At 37.8% G+C, this 16,112-nt stretch overlaps 1 protein-coding gene across 2 annotated transcripts in view; it reads left to right on the forward strand.

The window, feature by feature from the left end:
* Positions 1-16,112, forward strand: part of cntn4 (contactin 4) — a 157,926-nt gene that overhangs the window by 47,313 nt on the left and 94,501 nt on the right. For both annotated transcript variants that reach the window (XM_067588319.1, XM_067588318.1), the window contains exons 3-4: positions 6,125-6,257; positions 11,587-11,762. In XM_067588319.1, coding sequence (XP_067444420.1) covers positions 6,125-6,257; positions 11,587-11,762 — 309 coding nt within the window. The remainder of the gene's footprint in view (positions 1-6,124; positions 6,258-11,586; positions 11,763-16,112) is intronic.

Below are 16,112 nucleotides of genomic sequence, written 5' to 3' on the forward strand. Positions count from 1 at the left end.
TCTGTCAATTTAGGTATGTTATATTCTATATTTTGTGAGCGGCTAAACTTATCCATATGCAGTACATATGAGTATAAATATCCATAGAAATTGAAGTAGGTGAAACAGCATAAGCAGCATCGATTTCAGTCATAAATCGAAATGCAGATATGAATACAGATATTTTTTGTAAAAAACAGATAGATAGTGAGTTCACATAAGTATGCGGTCAGCACTCCACTGCTGTTATACCATGAAGAATTACATGTCACCACATGAGCAGAAGTGGGCATAATGCCTATGTAAAGACTGGATTAAGATAAATAAGCCTCAAAATCGAAAAACTGCATGTGTAAAAAGATATATACTGCCTTTGCTAATGTTTATTTAGCACACAATATATTTGATGTGACATATAACCACAATAAACAGGCTGGCCATATTTACGCAGATGATTTTACAGATATTTTCCTTGCAGTCCTAGTGGAAATAGCTCTGATGATTTATGAGTAATAAAGATATTTATCTTCACTGAATATAAAATTGACTGATGTAAAATTTCTGTCATTTTATCAACTGACACAAAGCATCGTTGTTGATTGTGACAGATGTGAGCTAATGGAGCCACTGTAACCTTTGTTTCCACAGCTGTATGCTCTGCCTTTTTTGCACCTCAGTCTCTGATTCTACCTCTTCCGTGTTTTTAGTGAGTGAGTTTAGATAATACAGAGAAACACTTGAAATATGCCACATTTTCTGCCATTTGCTACCTATTTGTATAAGGTTAAAATATTCTTGTAATTCTAGCTGATAGTGAATACACAAAAAAGTCCGTTAAGTGCATTGCTGTTGGAAAGCCCTTGACTCACACTACAATTACAGTCAAAAAATGGCTATCAAATGTGACCGTGCCAGCTATTGTGGGACAGTCAGTATTATCTTTTGCTATAAATGGTGCAGTGTTGGCTGTTTGCAGTGAACAGACAGTCAATTCATTTTTGCCCAAGAATTTATGAGGTTACAGCAAGCATAGTAGGCTGTTTGTATCCAAAATATTGAAAAGTTGTTTGCCAGATAAGACTTGTCGTGTCCTTGAAAGACCTGAGTAATTACTACTGGATGATGAGAGAACAACTAACACATGCCAGAAATAATTATAAGCCAAAAGATGAGCAAGCATGTTGCTGTATTGTTGTTTAAATCCTCTCTTGGAGGGATGTTGGTTAATGGCTGGATGGCATTTGTCTGCAAACTAAGCAGCACACTGCTCATGCCACACAGAGCATTGTAGTCATAGTTACAATTTTAAAAATAAATTTAAAAAAAATCTTTAAAATTACAAAATGCATTATGTGGCCAATCTTTCTGCCAGCAATACTATATGTAATGATATCTCCTATTATCAGAGTCTGATAGCAACAATGGCTTAATCTACATATACAGAGGTTTTTTACTTGGTTTTTTTATGAGAAACTTCTCTCATAACATCACTCTCCAGCTTACGCAGATTGCATGTTTGTCAGAGGTGATGCATTTAAACTGAGCCCAGTTTTACATTAAAAAAGAATAGCTTACCCCTACTAAACTTAGCATGAAATTTGAATGCTTCTGGGGGATTGGAAGCATACTCTGGTGATGTAAAAATGTGAGGTGTGCAGGGAGACATTGCCTTGAATTAGATTGCCTATTGCGCAGTTCTTTGAATTATGCATTACCCTGTGCCTATACAGCTATGTATAGCTCTGTCACCTCTTTCTCAATACAATGCTGGTGTTTCATGTTACTTAAAAGTTTCTTCAATATCTATTGTGGAGGAAGCATCTATACGACTTGCTGGACATCAGTAAAAATTTTGTGACAGCTTATTTTAAAGATCCTCTCTACACAGGTTTTAAGAAATATAAAAATACTCTGCTTGAAATAATTTGTGTCTAATAGGGTTTTTCCCTGTTAAAATCCTTAAAATTATATCTGTTCCATGTCCCTCACTGAAAAATCCAGAATTATGAATATGCAAATATTTTTTTTCCTGCTGGAAATAAAATGCCCGTGTATGTGCACTGGAGGCTGCAAGTTTCCACATCATACTTGTTGAAGTTCCATACTAGACCATCATTGGCTGAAAACTAGTTGTGATATCACAAATCATGCTCACACAGTACCAGTCAAAAGTTTGGACACGCTTTCTCTCTCAAGTGAATGGGACGATATCACAACTAGTTTTCAGCCAATGATCGGTACATTTGACTGGTACCGATTTAAGGTTAACACAGAAAGACTCAGTAGATGAATGTGAAAACAGTAGGGCGGTAGTCAATCAAAGAAAATCTTAGTCGACTGAAATCATTGTGCCTACCCTTCAACAAATCAATTGTTCGATGGGGGAAAAAAACGGTCTTCACTTCAATATAGTAAACAAGCCAAGTTAGCCTTCCGAGCTAATGTATGCTAACTAGGCTACATCGTCAGCGGGTGGCAACAAGCGTTAAGGTGCTTTACTGCCAACTACCATGTTGGAGTGTGAACCAGAATTATCTACCCCAACAAACACTACTGCACTATCTTCTCGCTAAACTTTCAGGAGTTGGAAGCCCTAGACGCGGCGCCTGGGGTTGGCCCAGGTGGTACACCAGCAATTGTCCGACCAATGAGAATTTGGTGGGAAAAGAGCATATCGACCAACCAATCAACCAATTGACTGGGAGACTACAGCCCTAGAAAACAGCCTTTGAGTGAAGTAGCAATAAGCAAAACATGTCAAGAGAGAAGTAACAGGAGTGCTGCTGATGTCCCCCATACCACCAGTGCTCATGGAAGAGAATAATATTCAAAAAGAAGCAGAAGAATTATGACAAAAAAAATGCCATAAAATATCCAGGTCCAAGCAAGTTGGTATCTGGCTATAATTGCCCAAAATACGTATTGGTATCCAGATATCGATCCACTCCTCTAACTCTCTGAAGACAGCGAATATGTGCATTTCCCTCATTACAAAAATGTTGTTGCCATTTACAGATGTTGCTGGACTTTTTTTTAAACTGCCAGTGGATAATCAAAAAGTTTGTATTTTGAACGTAATCTTAGGTTTTGCAGAATGATCCTACATTATTGCTCCATGTGGTTGTGAAAAAATGGAAGTTTTGGCCTGATGGAGGTGATAAAAGGTTTTTCCTCCCAGGGGAACTTAAAAATCAACTGCACATTTCATAGGAATATTATCATTAGATGTGAAGAAATTTTGTCAAGAACCAATGGGTTTGTCAATAGAAATTTATGACCTGATGGTGGTGCTATATGAAGGGTCACAAGGTGAACAACATCATTAGGAATTATTACCTGGAGAAAACAAAATTCATCTTAATTCACCAGGATATTAGTTGTAGAGATATTGTGCTCTGGGCCAAAGTGCCAAAATGCAGTGTTTTTCAGTGTATGTGTCATAATTACAGTATTATAGCAGGATAACATCACTGATGGAAATTAGTTAGTGGCTCTGCAACTAAACGTATGGGTATTTGGTATTGGCTCAAATGGAAATTACAGAATTATTTTCCTGAGAAACACTCACTAAAGCTGCAGTGTGAGTCCTATCTCACAGGCCTCCCAAAACACCTCTCCAGCCTGTGCTGTCTGGGCATACAGTGCTATCTTTGACATAGTGCACCAGCAGTGTTTCAGGATATTAACTGTTCTGTGCCTATCGTAACCAGTTTAAGTGTTATGTTACCAGCTGTTGAATAAGTCTTCCTCCACTTCTCACAGCTCCGGTCATGTACCAGGTACATTTGTGGTCAAGAAAGGCTTTACAATGCTATTCTGCACCACTTGGACAAGCATGGAAACTTAATAAAGAAGTTGGAAGCGCCACAAAAAAAAAAAAAAGACTTCCTGATAATATATTAATGTCACCGTCTGGCTTTTTGTGAATACTCTAGAGGTCATTACCCAAGCTCTAATATTCAGAGCAATCAGTTCCCATCTTCTACTGTAGGTTGAGAACTAATCTGTACCTTATCATGCCTGATTTACTAATTTCTCTGTAATTGCATACATTTCACACTTACAATGTGTCTCACGTCTTTCATTTTCCAACACTCTTTTTATAAGCTCATTCTATTGCCACAAGATGAATCTGCTTAATATTGGTTGCTTTTGATTTCACTGATCTGGGAGAATGTTTCTTAACCTATTATCCCGTTGCAGGCCGTAAGATAATTATGAAGTAGGACAAATATATACTTCTAATATTTAAATTTAATGTCAAAATTAGGTTATTCTGTAGTTGATGCTTAAACACCCCTGCAGCCTCCTTTGTACAGACCAGGGGTGTGCCCGAATACAAATACGTTATTTGGCAAAGCGCAAATAGTGTTTTTTTTACGAACATTTATTTTGCAAAAATATTTTAAAAATTATTTGTTTTTCGTGAATAAAAAAAAATCCATGTCAAATACCAGTGTGCAGGTCGGTTACATCACTATCTCAATCTCTGTCCTCTGCTCCACTGTTACATCTATCAGCAGGTCTCGACAAGGGGAGTCACATCCACCTGCTACATGACGCACATTTCCTTATTTGGACATCACTCCTGGAGGTGGGGGTGTTCCCCAGATAAAGCTGAGCTACTGACACAAAGTTAGGTTGTAAAAAATAGGCAATAAATGAAAGTAAGAATCACCTTTGAAGTTCTTCCCTACACATTACACAGTCTGCTTTCTCTGTGTTATGAGTGTATAAATAGGTAGAGGTCTGTCTGCATATTGGTGATGTAATTGATTTTAGCTCAATTGTCAGCACAGTCAGCTGATAGACTTGGGTTCAAGACCCGGCATGGGGACCTCCTCCATAAGATAGTTTATTCATAAACATTTAAAGACTTTAATATCCTAAAATTAAAAGTGTAATAAAACCAAAAACTGGATTTTTGCACCTATTTCCACTTTTATTCGAATACAAATACAAATATGTATTCGCTGCCTCAACAAATATATACAAATACAAATACTGGGCTCTCTGCACATCCTTTGTACAGACATTCATGTTCCCCATCAGGATGAATTCTAATCACTTTGGTTAACCTTTCACTTTTCATTTGACACCATCATCAGGCCAAAATAGAATTTTGTCCAACACTTTGGTTCATGATGAAAATAGGCTGCAATAAAACTAATTCCCATCAGCCACAGCTGTACTTTTTGTCTAGTTAATCAGAAAATTTTAGCATTTTAACACGTTAAACTAAGATGGTAAACATTATACCTTCTTAACATCAACATGTTAGCATTGTCGTCATGAGCATGTTAGCATGCAGATGTTAGCTTTTATAGCTCAAAGAACATTTAATCATCCAAAAAACTGTCAAAGCTACTATTTGACAGTTCTAAGCAGTGATGTGTCTAGACTTCCAAAGGGAAATATGCTTTTTAAAACAACTTTTCTTTTGTCTCTTTTCAGATTTTGGAATGGCCAAGTGAAATCCAGCAGTTTAGGCAAATTCCCATTAATAAAGAGAACTTACTGATATCAGATACCAGTGAATCTGACTGGTTCTGGTTGTCTCAGCTTTAAGAATAAGAACATTTAGTGTGTGACAAAGAAATGAGAGTTAAGTCTGTTATTTTTCTTTTCTTTTTCTTTCTTGGAAGCTTCAATGATACTTTGCAGAGCCACGCACAAGAAGCACACTGTGTTAATGGCTGCCTTAATGGAGTAACTGAGACTTCTGTTGTGTCATTCACAACAAAGAGCCCGAACTACATGATACCAACTGATTAAACCTCTGCATGGACACATAATCCTAACCTCACTGGGCAAATAAATAAATAAGTGAGCAAATAAAAGCAAGTTGACAAAAGCAAATGAAGGCATTTTTCCAGACAACTCTTCAATATAAATCAGGCTCTATATCCTATTACCACCTAAATAGCTGTTGAAGACACGTCTCGCATCAAATCATTCTTCCCCATGCCGTGGTGTCGTGACAGACGGTTCAAATTGATATGTTTTGTCTGCCTGTGGTTTTGCCCTTCTAAACACTTAAAGCAGCATAAACCTGCTTCTGCTGCTGACTAATTGGCTGTTTTACCAACAAGCCGGTGTCTAAGTTTAAAGTCTGCTGTGTTGTCTTTCCTTTGTCGTCCTACAGAGAGCAGTGTCCTGCAGAGTCCTGTCTTCACCAAGCAGCCTGGCAGCATTGTGTATCCTCTGGAGACTCTGGAGAAGAACAGGGAGGTGGTGTTCAGCTGTGAAGCCCAGGGAAGCCCACCTCCAATCTACCGGTGAGTATGTGACTGCAGTCCTTCATCTGTCCTCCTCTGCAGATTGTTCTTTCCCATCAATGCTGCTGGCTTTTATACTACTGACAATCCAAACATCCTTCAATTCGTGACAACCTGTCACTGGAAAATGTCTCCATCTGGTTTTCAACAATCCCTATTTTCAGATTGGCGACTCTGAATGCCAATAAGAGGTAACTGTTTCAAAACTTCAATACCCATAAATCCTGCAACATGATGAAGCATGCTCGTTTTATTTTCATATATGTATATATTAAAAAAAATCCCCCTCAATAGCAGCCACACCGTAACACTGAAATGATGTTCCTTCATTACAATGAGCACACATGCTATATTTTATTTTTATTCCATTCCACATATACCATCCCCTTGCCATAAATAGCACACCAGATGTGTATTAATCCACAGCTGAAAGTTTAACCAAACCAATACACTAGAGACAGGACTTGTACTTAAGAGTATACTGTATATCTGTAACCAGTTTCTAAAAATGTACATCTTCAGAAGGAATGACTGGGTCTGGGACTAAGAACCACAAACATTATTTTGTTCTTTGCATTGGATTTGTTGACAACAACAAAACAATAGATTGTTGTCTGCACATACAGGGTTACAGTGAAAACAGGAACCTCTAGCAGTTGATACAGTCAACACTTAAAAAATCTCTGGAACACTGACGCTGTCCTATCTATAGAAAACACATGTGGACACTGTTAAATAACCTGAACAATTTCAAATTGTGAAGTCTTTTGTCCCATAAAGTTTGAGATACTTCTTGCTAATTTAGCCCCATGTCATGCCATGTTAACAGAATTTTTTTTTTTAAATAAAAAAAAACACCTTAGAGCTCTATTTCACGCAAAGGTAGAAATGAAAATTAGAATGGCTAAATGAAGCGTCAAAGGGGCTCTAAGTCTTTACGGGTGTTTAATCAGTGTAATTCTCAATAGCATAGTAAGAATATGCAATACAGTAATTACAGAACTATGGATTTGTAGCTTTATCATGTGATGGAAACTCACTCACAAACTAAAATGTAATCTATCAACCATACAACACAGGATCACATATTGTTCTCTGGATCTCAGTTTAATCCATACATGCTACATGACACTTCTGCTCTAAAACTAGAAACCAGCTAATTTGTAATCTGACAAAGCCTGAAGCTGCCCCTATGACAATGAATTACACTCAATTTTCATGGACTCAAAATGTGCTCTATATTATTGTAGTCGTAACAGTTACGAAGAAGAGAAAGTGTCCACATCCTGTAATATCGCACTGGGTATTGTCATTGTGTTGTCAGATTCAGTCTTCCATTCATCCAGAATGAAACCGCTCCAGGATTTGTCTCTTGATGCAGCAACAAGAGTCTTGGCTCTGTTGTTTCTAGCTTTAGAAAAGACTTGTTCATCCTCACAAATCAAGGCTGAGCTGATCAGGATCATAGGAATGTATTACATGAATTCTATTTTGTGGTGGATTTTCCCTTCAAACCTTCTGCTGGAAACGTGTCTCGTATATCTGTAGCCTAGGAATGCATGTTAAGCTCTGCATGCACCCAGCTCAAACATCTTTTTCTGCTGCAGAGTTCAAAGAGCAGCTGTTTTTACCCCATCTTTATTTCCACCTCGCATGGACCATTAGTCTATTGAAAGAGTGGTGTGTTGTGTTGCAGCATCTCTGGCAAGTAAAAGTTCAAATCAATCATGTTTGCTCACCAAAATTGCAGGGGTGAGATTTGGAGGGATTGGTGCATTTAATACTTGGGATTGAGGCATCTTAGAGGATGACCTAATCAGCTGTTTCCTGTCAAGGTCGCTGTGTGGTCCTGTCAGAGCTGCTGCCGCCCTCTAAAGATGTGTTGCAATGAGCAGACAACAGCTAAATCATGTTCAAAGTTCATTAATTGCATGTCACACAGCAGTAAATCGTAACTGTTTGAGCTGCATTGTTTACATTAAACGCCACCAGCAAAGGTATGTGCTCAGTATTGTCTGCACTAACCCTGAATAAAGAGAAATAAAAGAGTATTGAGATTTTTTTATTTCAAAATGCACCTTTGCAGTAAATATCCTTAGTTTAGGGGTGTAATGCAAAGCAACTATCTGTATTTGTATATATCATATACTGTAAGCAAACATTAGTAGATACAGAATATATAACTTAATAACTTTTTATATATACAATTTTTTCCATTATGAAGCATATTAGTCCATTTTTAATCAAATCCCCATATTAACTCCAATGAATAGTGGAAATACAACACAACACAGTGGGACAATACAAGTCAGAAAAGCATGATTTTGCTTTTCTTAAAAAACTGGTGTTTGCCTATATGATGAGAGGAAGTCAAGATGGTGTTGGCCTAAAGGTTAGAGAAGCAAGGTTGTGACCGGAGGGTTCAGTTCCCCAGACTGGCAAGATAAATCTGAGTGGGAAGAGTGAAGAAGCAGCGCACCACTGAGGTGCCCTTGAGCAAGGCCCTTAATCCCAACCGCTCCAGTGGAGCTGCTCAGTGGCCGGCATATCAGACTGTGGTTGTACTGGGCAGCTTCCAGGTATGAATGTGTAACTGTGTGAATGTGATCAGAGTGTTCCTGAAAAAGAGAACATTGCTCTCAGAGAAACTCCCCTGAATAGATAAAGGTTTGTTTTTTTTTTTTTTTTTGGGGGGGGGGGGGGGGGGGGGGGGGGGTTATACATTACAACAATATTACTGAAAAAAATAAGATGCTGTTCATATCTAAATAATGTATCCGTATTTATTTACATCCCTATATTTTTTTAAAATTAAATAAATGCACATTAAATATCTGAGTTGATGCATTTACAAAGTAGTAATACAAAGTAGTATTTTTTATTTAACAAATTAAAGCACCCGGGTTAAGAAAAGGAACGGAACGCATAACATTCACAGCTTCATAAGCCAGATGGTGTGGTATTATGCCACTGTGTACACGGCCTGTTGTTACATGATTGCATAAAGCATGTGCCTAACAAATGGAACTGCTGTTGTGACCTGCTTGCCAGCATAAATCATTGTAAATAGAATTATTAAATAATCTAGTTTACATGTGTTTGATGTAATCTGTTGCTCCCTGCTTCCCACAGAGGAGGATATGTGGTGACATGATCTCAGGATCCTAAATTCCCCTCATGCTGCTTTCTATCACTGTTTCCACACAGGTCTCAATTTATCTGGTGTTAGATTGTGCTCAAATTTCACCAAAATTGGAATATCCGTCAGTTAGCGGCTTTAAAGTTGTTATCTAATTGGCTTAAAGCGACAAGAGTTGTCAACAGGCATTGTCACAAAAGAATAATGGCAGCTTTGGGTGGGCAATTATCTTCAACTACCACTATGTTTAACTACCACACACATACACAGTACGTTTAGCGATTCACAATATCTTCATTCAGCTGAGTAAATTCTTTATCCTTTTCAACATGGAACATGATTACTCACTCTAATACATCCAAAACATCCACCAGGCTCAATTATCTTTCTGTTTTAGAAAGACACAGATAAAGCATCAAATCAACAACTGTCAGAGAAAATCTTTTGCAAATTTCGGTTTTCATGCTGTCGCCCAATTAAAAGGTTTCTCTCTCTCTCTCCGAGCAATTGCAGCTGTGAAAAGGCTGCTTTCATATTTGATAGAATCCTTTTTCAGAAACAAAGGAAGCCACTATCTGAGCCTGTTAGAGAGGTTTGGAGCATCATGTCCTCTTCCACTGTCCGCTTTTCCTTTTCATCCAAGTCTAAGGTGTTACTTAGCTGTAAAATATTTATGTTGATTTTTTGTTTGTTCCACTTTGGCTGCAAATTAATCGCTGCTGTAGTCCTATGAGATCGCAGCCACCCCCCTTGGGCGTTTCAATGTTGTGTGTAGTAATAAGGCTCTTGAGAATGTGCACATACTTATGACTGAACTGAAGAAGGGCCATGAAAAACCATTGTGCTACACATTTTGTCTATTAAAAGAAAGTCTGTAGAGGCCCTTTGTGAGTACTGTAATGCCTGACCCACAAATATTCTGCCGTTTGTAAGACACTTCAGTATGTGGGGAGATGGGTAAGCCACACAGTCTGACATTGTTTTTCATGTAATCAGCTCCTACTTGTGTGCTTGTATTATATGATGATACTGCACCAACTCCCGTGGCCACAGCAGCGAACATATTTGACAATAGTTAGATTTTCTGCAACAAACTAAGCAAATTGCTCTATTCTATAGTGTATATTATAATATAAGAGATGTAATATAGCAAGAAAATACCACTATGATAACACAACACCACTGTCAGTGTTTTCCCAGAAAGGTGCTTATGCCTCAAAGGCACCAAATTGGCACAACAAGGGGAATTTAAGATAGAAGTGCATGAAAAAGCTTTGTACAACTTCTGTCTACTGTACAAAAGGGCTTTAGTAAAGCCCCCTTTTTTCACATCAAAGCTACTTTCTTTTCCAAATGAAACAATACAATGTTTTCCCAGCTGAACCTGAAATCATTCTGAGAAAATTGAAAAATCAAAGCGGAGGGAAATCTAGAACTTCTCCTTGAAGAAATAATCAACCACTAAATCACCTTGGGCCTATAATCAAATCTTCATTGTCCATTTTCCAATAAGGTATTAAATGCTCCTTTCATGCTTGTTTATCTGCACAGAACCTTTCATTGCTTTTTAATGGTAATACCACACTGATAACAAATAGATGCATCTGAGCCTTTTGTTTGTTTGTTTGGGTTTTTTTTGTTTTTTTGATGAAGTTATGGCTTCAAACCATTTTTTCTGAAATGACTTATTTCCCTCCCACCTGAGTCTCTTCTAATAACGTGCATCCGTGTGGAGACATTGGAGAATCTGCTGCCATTTCAAGTGAATTATACCCTTCGTTGATCACCCCTAACACCAACGATAATCATGTGGACCGCTGTAGAATGCACAAGTGTGAAGGCAAGGTTGCAGGCATTTGTTTTAATTGTCGCACCATAATGATTAAGCAGCATTTTTGTGCGGTTTGACTGGGGTCTGGGAAGATGAATGGCCTGCAATGCTATCTATTCTCAGGGAGTCAAGTCCTTGGCACCATAGTGCTTCACTGCTGCTTAGATTAACACTAAGCTGGAGGGCATGATTTCTGGGCCCTCTTCACCTTTTTATTTCTTTCCTGTTGAAAAACAATCAAATGTACAAGTCACGATCTTCCCCTTGTAGTCTGGAATACTTCCATCGCCACGGTCTACACTGAACATTGTTTAATTTGCTCATTTACATGTTAATTTTTCTCTTTCTTTTTTTTGTAGGTGGAAACTGAATGGCACAGAAATCAGTCCCAAATCTGGATCTCACTACAGCCTTTCTGGAGGCAACCTCAGAATCAGCCATCTGAACAAAGACCACGATGCTGGAACGTATCAGTGCCTCGCCTCCAACTCTTTTGGGACCATCGTCAGCCGAGAGGCCAGTCTAACCTTTGCATGTGAGTCTGTTCTGTTAGTCTCTCTCTGGGCAAATTTTAGTGGTTTCTGAGTTTCCACTGGAAAAGAGATGCAGCAGGGGAAAAAAAGACACCAGTGGCACTTCAGGATAGTATCATAGGTTCTGCTTGAAAACATGATCAACATGGAAACATCTCTGGGGAGCTATTACTCTCCCTGTGTGTGCTGAGTGGAGTTTATTCCAAGTCATTGCTGCAGATCAAACATAAACCTACAAAAAGTCGAAGTGAAGTGAAACTCAAACTAGAGCCTTTTTATGGTAAATAATTCAACTGCTATTAGTGATGGTCCCTTATATCACAGAAAAAGTGGTAGAAGAAGAATTCGGTTTCTATTTATAGCATTATTTCAATATATAAATACTCAATTTCAAATCAAGGTCCTGCATCAAAAAATACTTAAAGATGCACTAAGCAGCAGCAGCAGGCAGCTGTTTTCAGAAATATAGTAATCTCATAAACCCACTGTACACTACCTGCCCAGCACCAAGTAGCAGACAGATACTAGCTAGTTGCTAGTGAATACTGTGAAACATTTTAGCAGCTACAGGGCCAGATATTCCCCTCAGGACTTGGTGGAGACCAAAACAGACAGAAACATGACTTTAAATGAATGATAGTGTTGCTCTCTGTCTGCTGGTTATGCAAATAAGTAACTGTCTGCTAACACATTCAGCATATAAACTGTAAATGTCAGTGCTGTGTTTTCTGGTTGATGAATGTCCTGAAGTAACCAGAAACACAACACAAATACTGCAGCTTTTAAGTACTTAAGTATTCACAACAAAATGTACTTCTGTATCAAAAATAAAAGTTTCATCATAAAGAAAAACCTCTTTACATTTTTATATTAGCCTACACTTGTAGCTAATGCAAGATGGAGGTAATTTGAACTACTTTATACTGTGTACTGTTGGGTAGTTTAATCTATAATGCATCATATGAGCTGATCGTATGTTTGTGTAAAATATTAATATATAATGATAAATGATGAATTACAATAAATAAATTTGAGATACTTGATAAAGTACAAGTATCTCAAAATAATCTTCTAATTTATTTTCACTAGCTAATGCATAAAAAAAGGTTTGTTGGTATTTAGCATCTATGGATTGCTTGCTATTTGAGCCTGCTAGATAGCTAGAGCTAGATAACATTCTAACTGACCTGTAGTAAGTAAACTAAAAAATGTTTAAATTTTAAATGTATGTTTCATCACTGCAAAGAACAAAAGAGCACCTAACCAAAACTCCAAGATGCAAAGTCAGCACTGTCACTTTTGCAGATTGTTTTATTAATGACTTTTTTTTCAACCGATATCTGTACATCATGATGATAGATTGTTTGGTGGGTCTTGATGAGTCTAACTGACAGCCTCTGGACTTCATATTCCTAAAGCAAGAGGAAGTCAATAAGTGCCTGCTGTATGTGCCAGTTATCGGACAAGCATAAATGATGACATTAACAGCTAGTGAGTGATCGCCTGCTCAGATTAGATTCTGAGGTTTAGCGTTTGGGGACAAGGCCACCAATATGTCTCAGGCCATTTGTTTGCTCCCCTGCACCAGTGGAAAGTCAATCCACAATCTGATTCTGCTGGTGGATTTCCACCATGATAGGATGACAGTTCCATCAATTGTTTGGCTCTGACCTTACCAGCCTTCAGTTGTTGTCACAGAGTCAGGGCGCACATGTATGACCGAGTGTCATCTATCTTCTTTATTACTCGTGGTATAGCTTAATTAACTCCACAGCGTGATTGAATGGTGAAGGTTCAAGCGAATAATTTAAAGGGCAGCTGGTATTACTGGAAAGTGTCATGTCATTATTTATAGAAATTTACTAAAATACTTTTTTTCCTCTTCTTTAGAGATATTCTGCTCCTCTAATGCAGAGTACTAGCCAAATACACACCTGCGCACTTCAGGTGCAAATGGCGTTTCAGCACCTATCCTATTCATCTCCAGTAAAGATCGTGACCTTTTTGCGGTAATTAGTTTTACACGTAATCTGACTGTGATTTTGACATAAGACAGACTTTGAGACTTACTCACACCTTTAATAAGCCCAGTGGTAATTACAGCTGTCAGAGCCAAAATGGAAGTAATCATTTGAATCTATAAAAAAAAGCACATGTACTACACCCAAATGAAAGGTTAAAAGTCACAAGATTTTCAAATCGTTGATCTGCTTTTACACCATCATATAAGCATGTTAAATCTGGTGTATTTCCAGTTGAATCAGGTGAGATATGATGCAGGGAGGACGCATCTGAGAGCGTAAACTGAGAGAAAGTGAGGAACTTAAAGGAACTTATATTTGATTGACACATGGAGGGAGGGTTGGAGTGTTCAAATATGTGGTAGTACTGCTTTATTTGGGGGAATTTTTGCATACACTTGATCCCCAAAATATTGTGTTTTTAATATTAAATACACTGGATATAGACATACTTATTGTCAACAAATCCCATGAAAAGACCAAAGCAAATGAATTGATTCTACTATCAAGTATTGCCTGTGCATCTCCAAAGCCTGATACATCTTCCTCTGTGCCAAGGAGTTTCATTGTTGTCCAAAAACTGTTAACACACATAAATGAGTCACACCATCGCACTGTGTGACATGTTTTTTCACTACCAAGAACATAAACACTGTAGTTTATTTTGACTCAATTTGACACATAGCATCCTGCTGCCAGAAATACTCACTCATGTGCCAAATCCGTGACTGAAAATATTCCTCAGCAAATTTACTCCTGTTTGAATAATGTTTGCTAAAAAAAAATGCAATGAGTTTGTAGTTTTGAAGTGCAACTGTGTTTTCATCAACATGCAACCCCAAAGCCTACCACAAGACAAAGAAAAAAAAAAGCATATAGACATATGAAAGTAACCAACTAATTTTGAAATACAGCCCATCCTCACAAGACAAACGACAGTATAGGTCTAAAATTCTGGCTGGCAAAAATGACCTATAATTACGTTCATGCCATCTAGTGGCTGTAGTAATTATGACCTGGCGAAGTGACGCAGTTCAGATGACATCGGTATAAGGTGATTTGATAAGATGACTTTTGCCTCATTAGGAGGAGGCTGGTTGGTTGGGTCGTTGGTGGAGTCGGGACATTTTTTTAAAATACATATCTTTGTGGTGTTTACTGTTGACATGATGATGAAGGTTGCGTAACTTTAAGGAAGTATAAACCACATTTCAAGTGATCATTTTAACCCAAACCATGATCTTTCCCTAACCATAACTAAGTGTTTTTTATGCCTAGACCCAACCAGCCCCCAACCATAGTGTTATTACACCATAATATCATTGTTTTTTAAGTTATTTGTAACATTTTTGGAAAGCAGCATATTAGGCTCCTATGGGTGGTTCAGGAGTGCATTACTACAGCCGCTAGATAGTGTAAATGTAACTATGGGGCTATTTTTTCTGTGGTGACTTAATCAAAATTCAGGGCCAAATGTTTGTGACAGAAATAGTCAGTGTTGGAGACACACTATAAGACAGATGTGAACTAAACAAATTTTATTTGCCAATATTTAATGGGCAATATAAGGAATCCTGTTAAAAAATAAACTTTTAGGTATTTTACAGATACCTTAAATTTAGGCTGCCATCCATTTTTAATGTATACAATGTGTTATGAATAGTGGGTCAACTCAGCACAAGTTATAGAGCAAAAACTTCTTCTAAAAGGATTTTTGTGTCACAATGCAGTGATGCAGGAGAAAGCATTGCTCCTATAAGAAGTGACTGTACCAGCTGACAGTGACTGGACCCCATGAACCTGACTACATGACTACTACATTCTAACTACATGACTGGCAGGCAGTATCCTGGCATAAGACCAGGAGCACTTCATGTTGCAGATTAATTTTTAGGGGTCAGGACCCCACATGGAGTAACTTCATATCGTCATATTGTGACATTTTTAAGATATATTTTCAATAAAACAATAAACATATATATATCCATTTTCTCTACAATCTATGGATAAGCTTATCTATTTATTTATTTATTTATTAGGCGTAACACTACACTTTTTTCAGCCTCGTTTCCACAAGCAGCAGGGGGCTGTTTTAAGCAAAAAAAGGTCACTGAACACTTCCACCGAACAAGGAGACAAAATTAGCTTGCTGATGAACATAACAAAGCATTTAGCTGCTCAAGACCCATATATTTTTTCTGTAGTCGGTGGAGACCAAAACAGAGCTAGAATAAGAGTGAATATTGGACGTACATTCATCAGCTGGACAGAAACCTGACTCTAAATGAAAGCTAATGTCACTACATGTCTGCTGGATGTGTAAATAAGCAA

This window comes from Thunnus thynnus, chromosome 4 (assembly GCF_963924715.1).
Source record: "Thunnus thynnus chromosome 4, fThuThy2.1, whole genome shotgun sequence".
NCBI classification, from domain to species: Eukaryota; Metazoa; Chordata; class Actinopteri; order Scombriformes; family Scombridae; genus Thunnus; species Thunnus thynnus.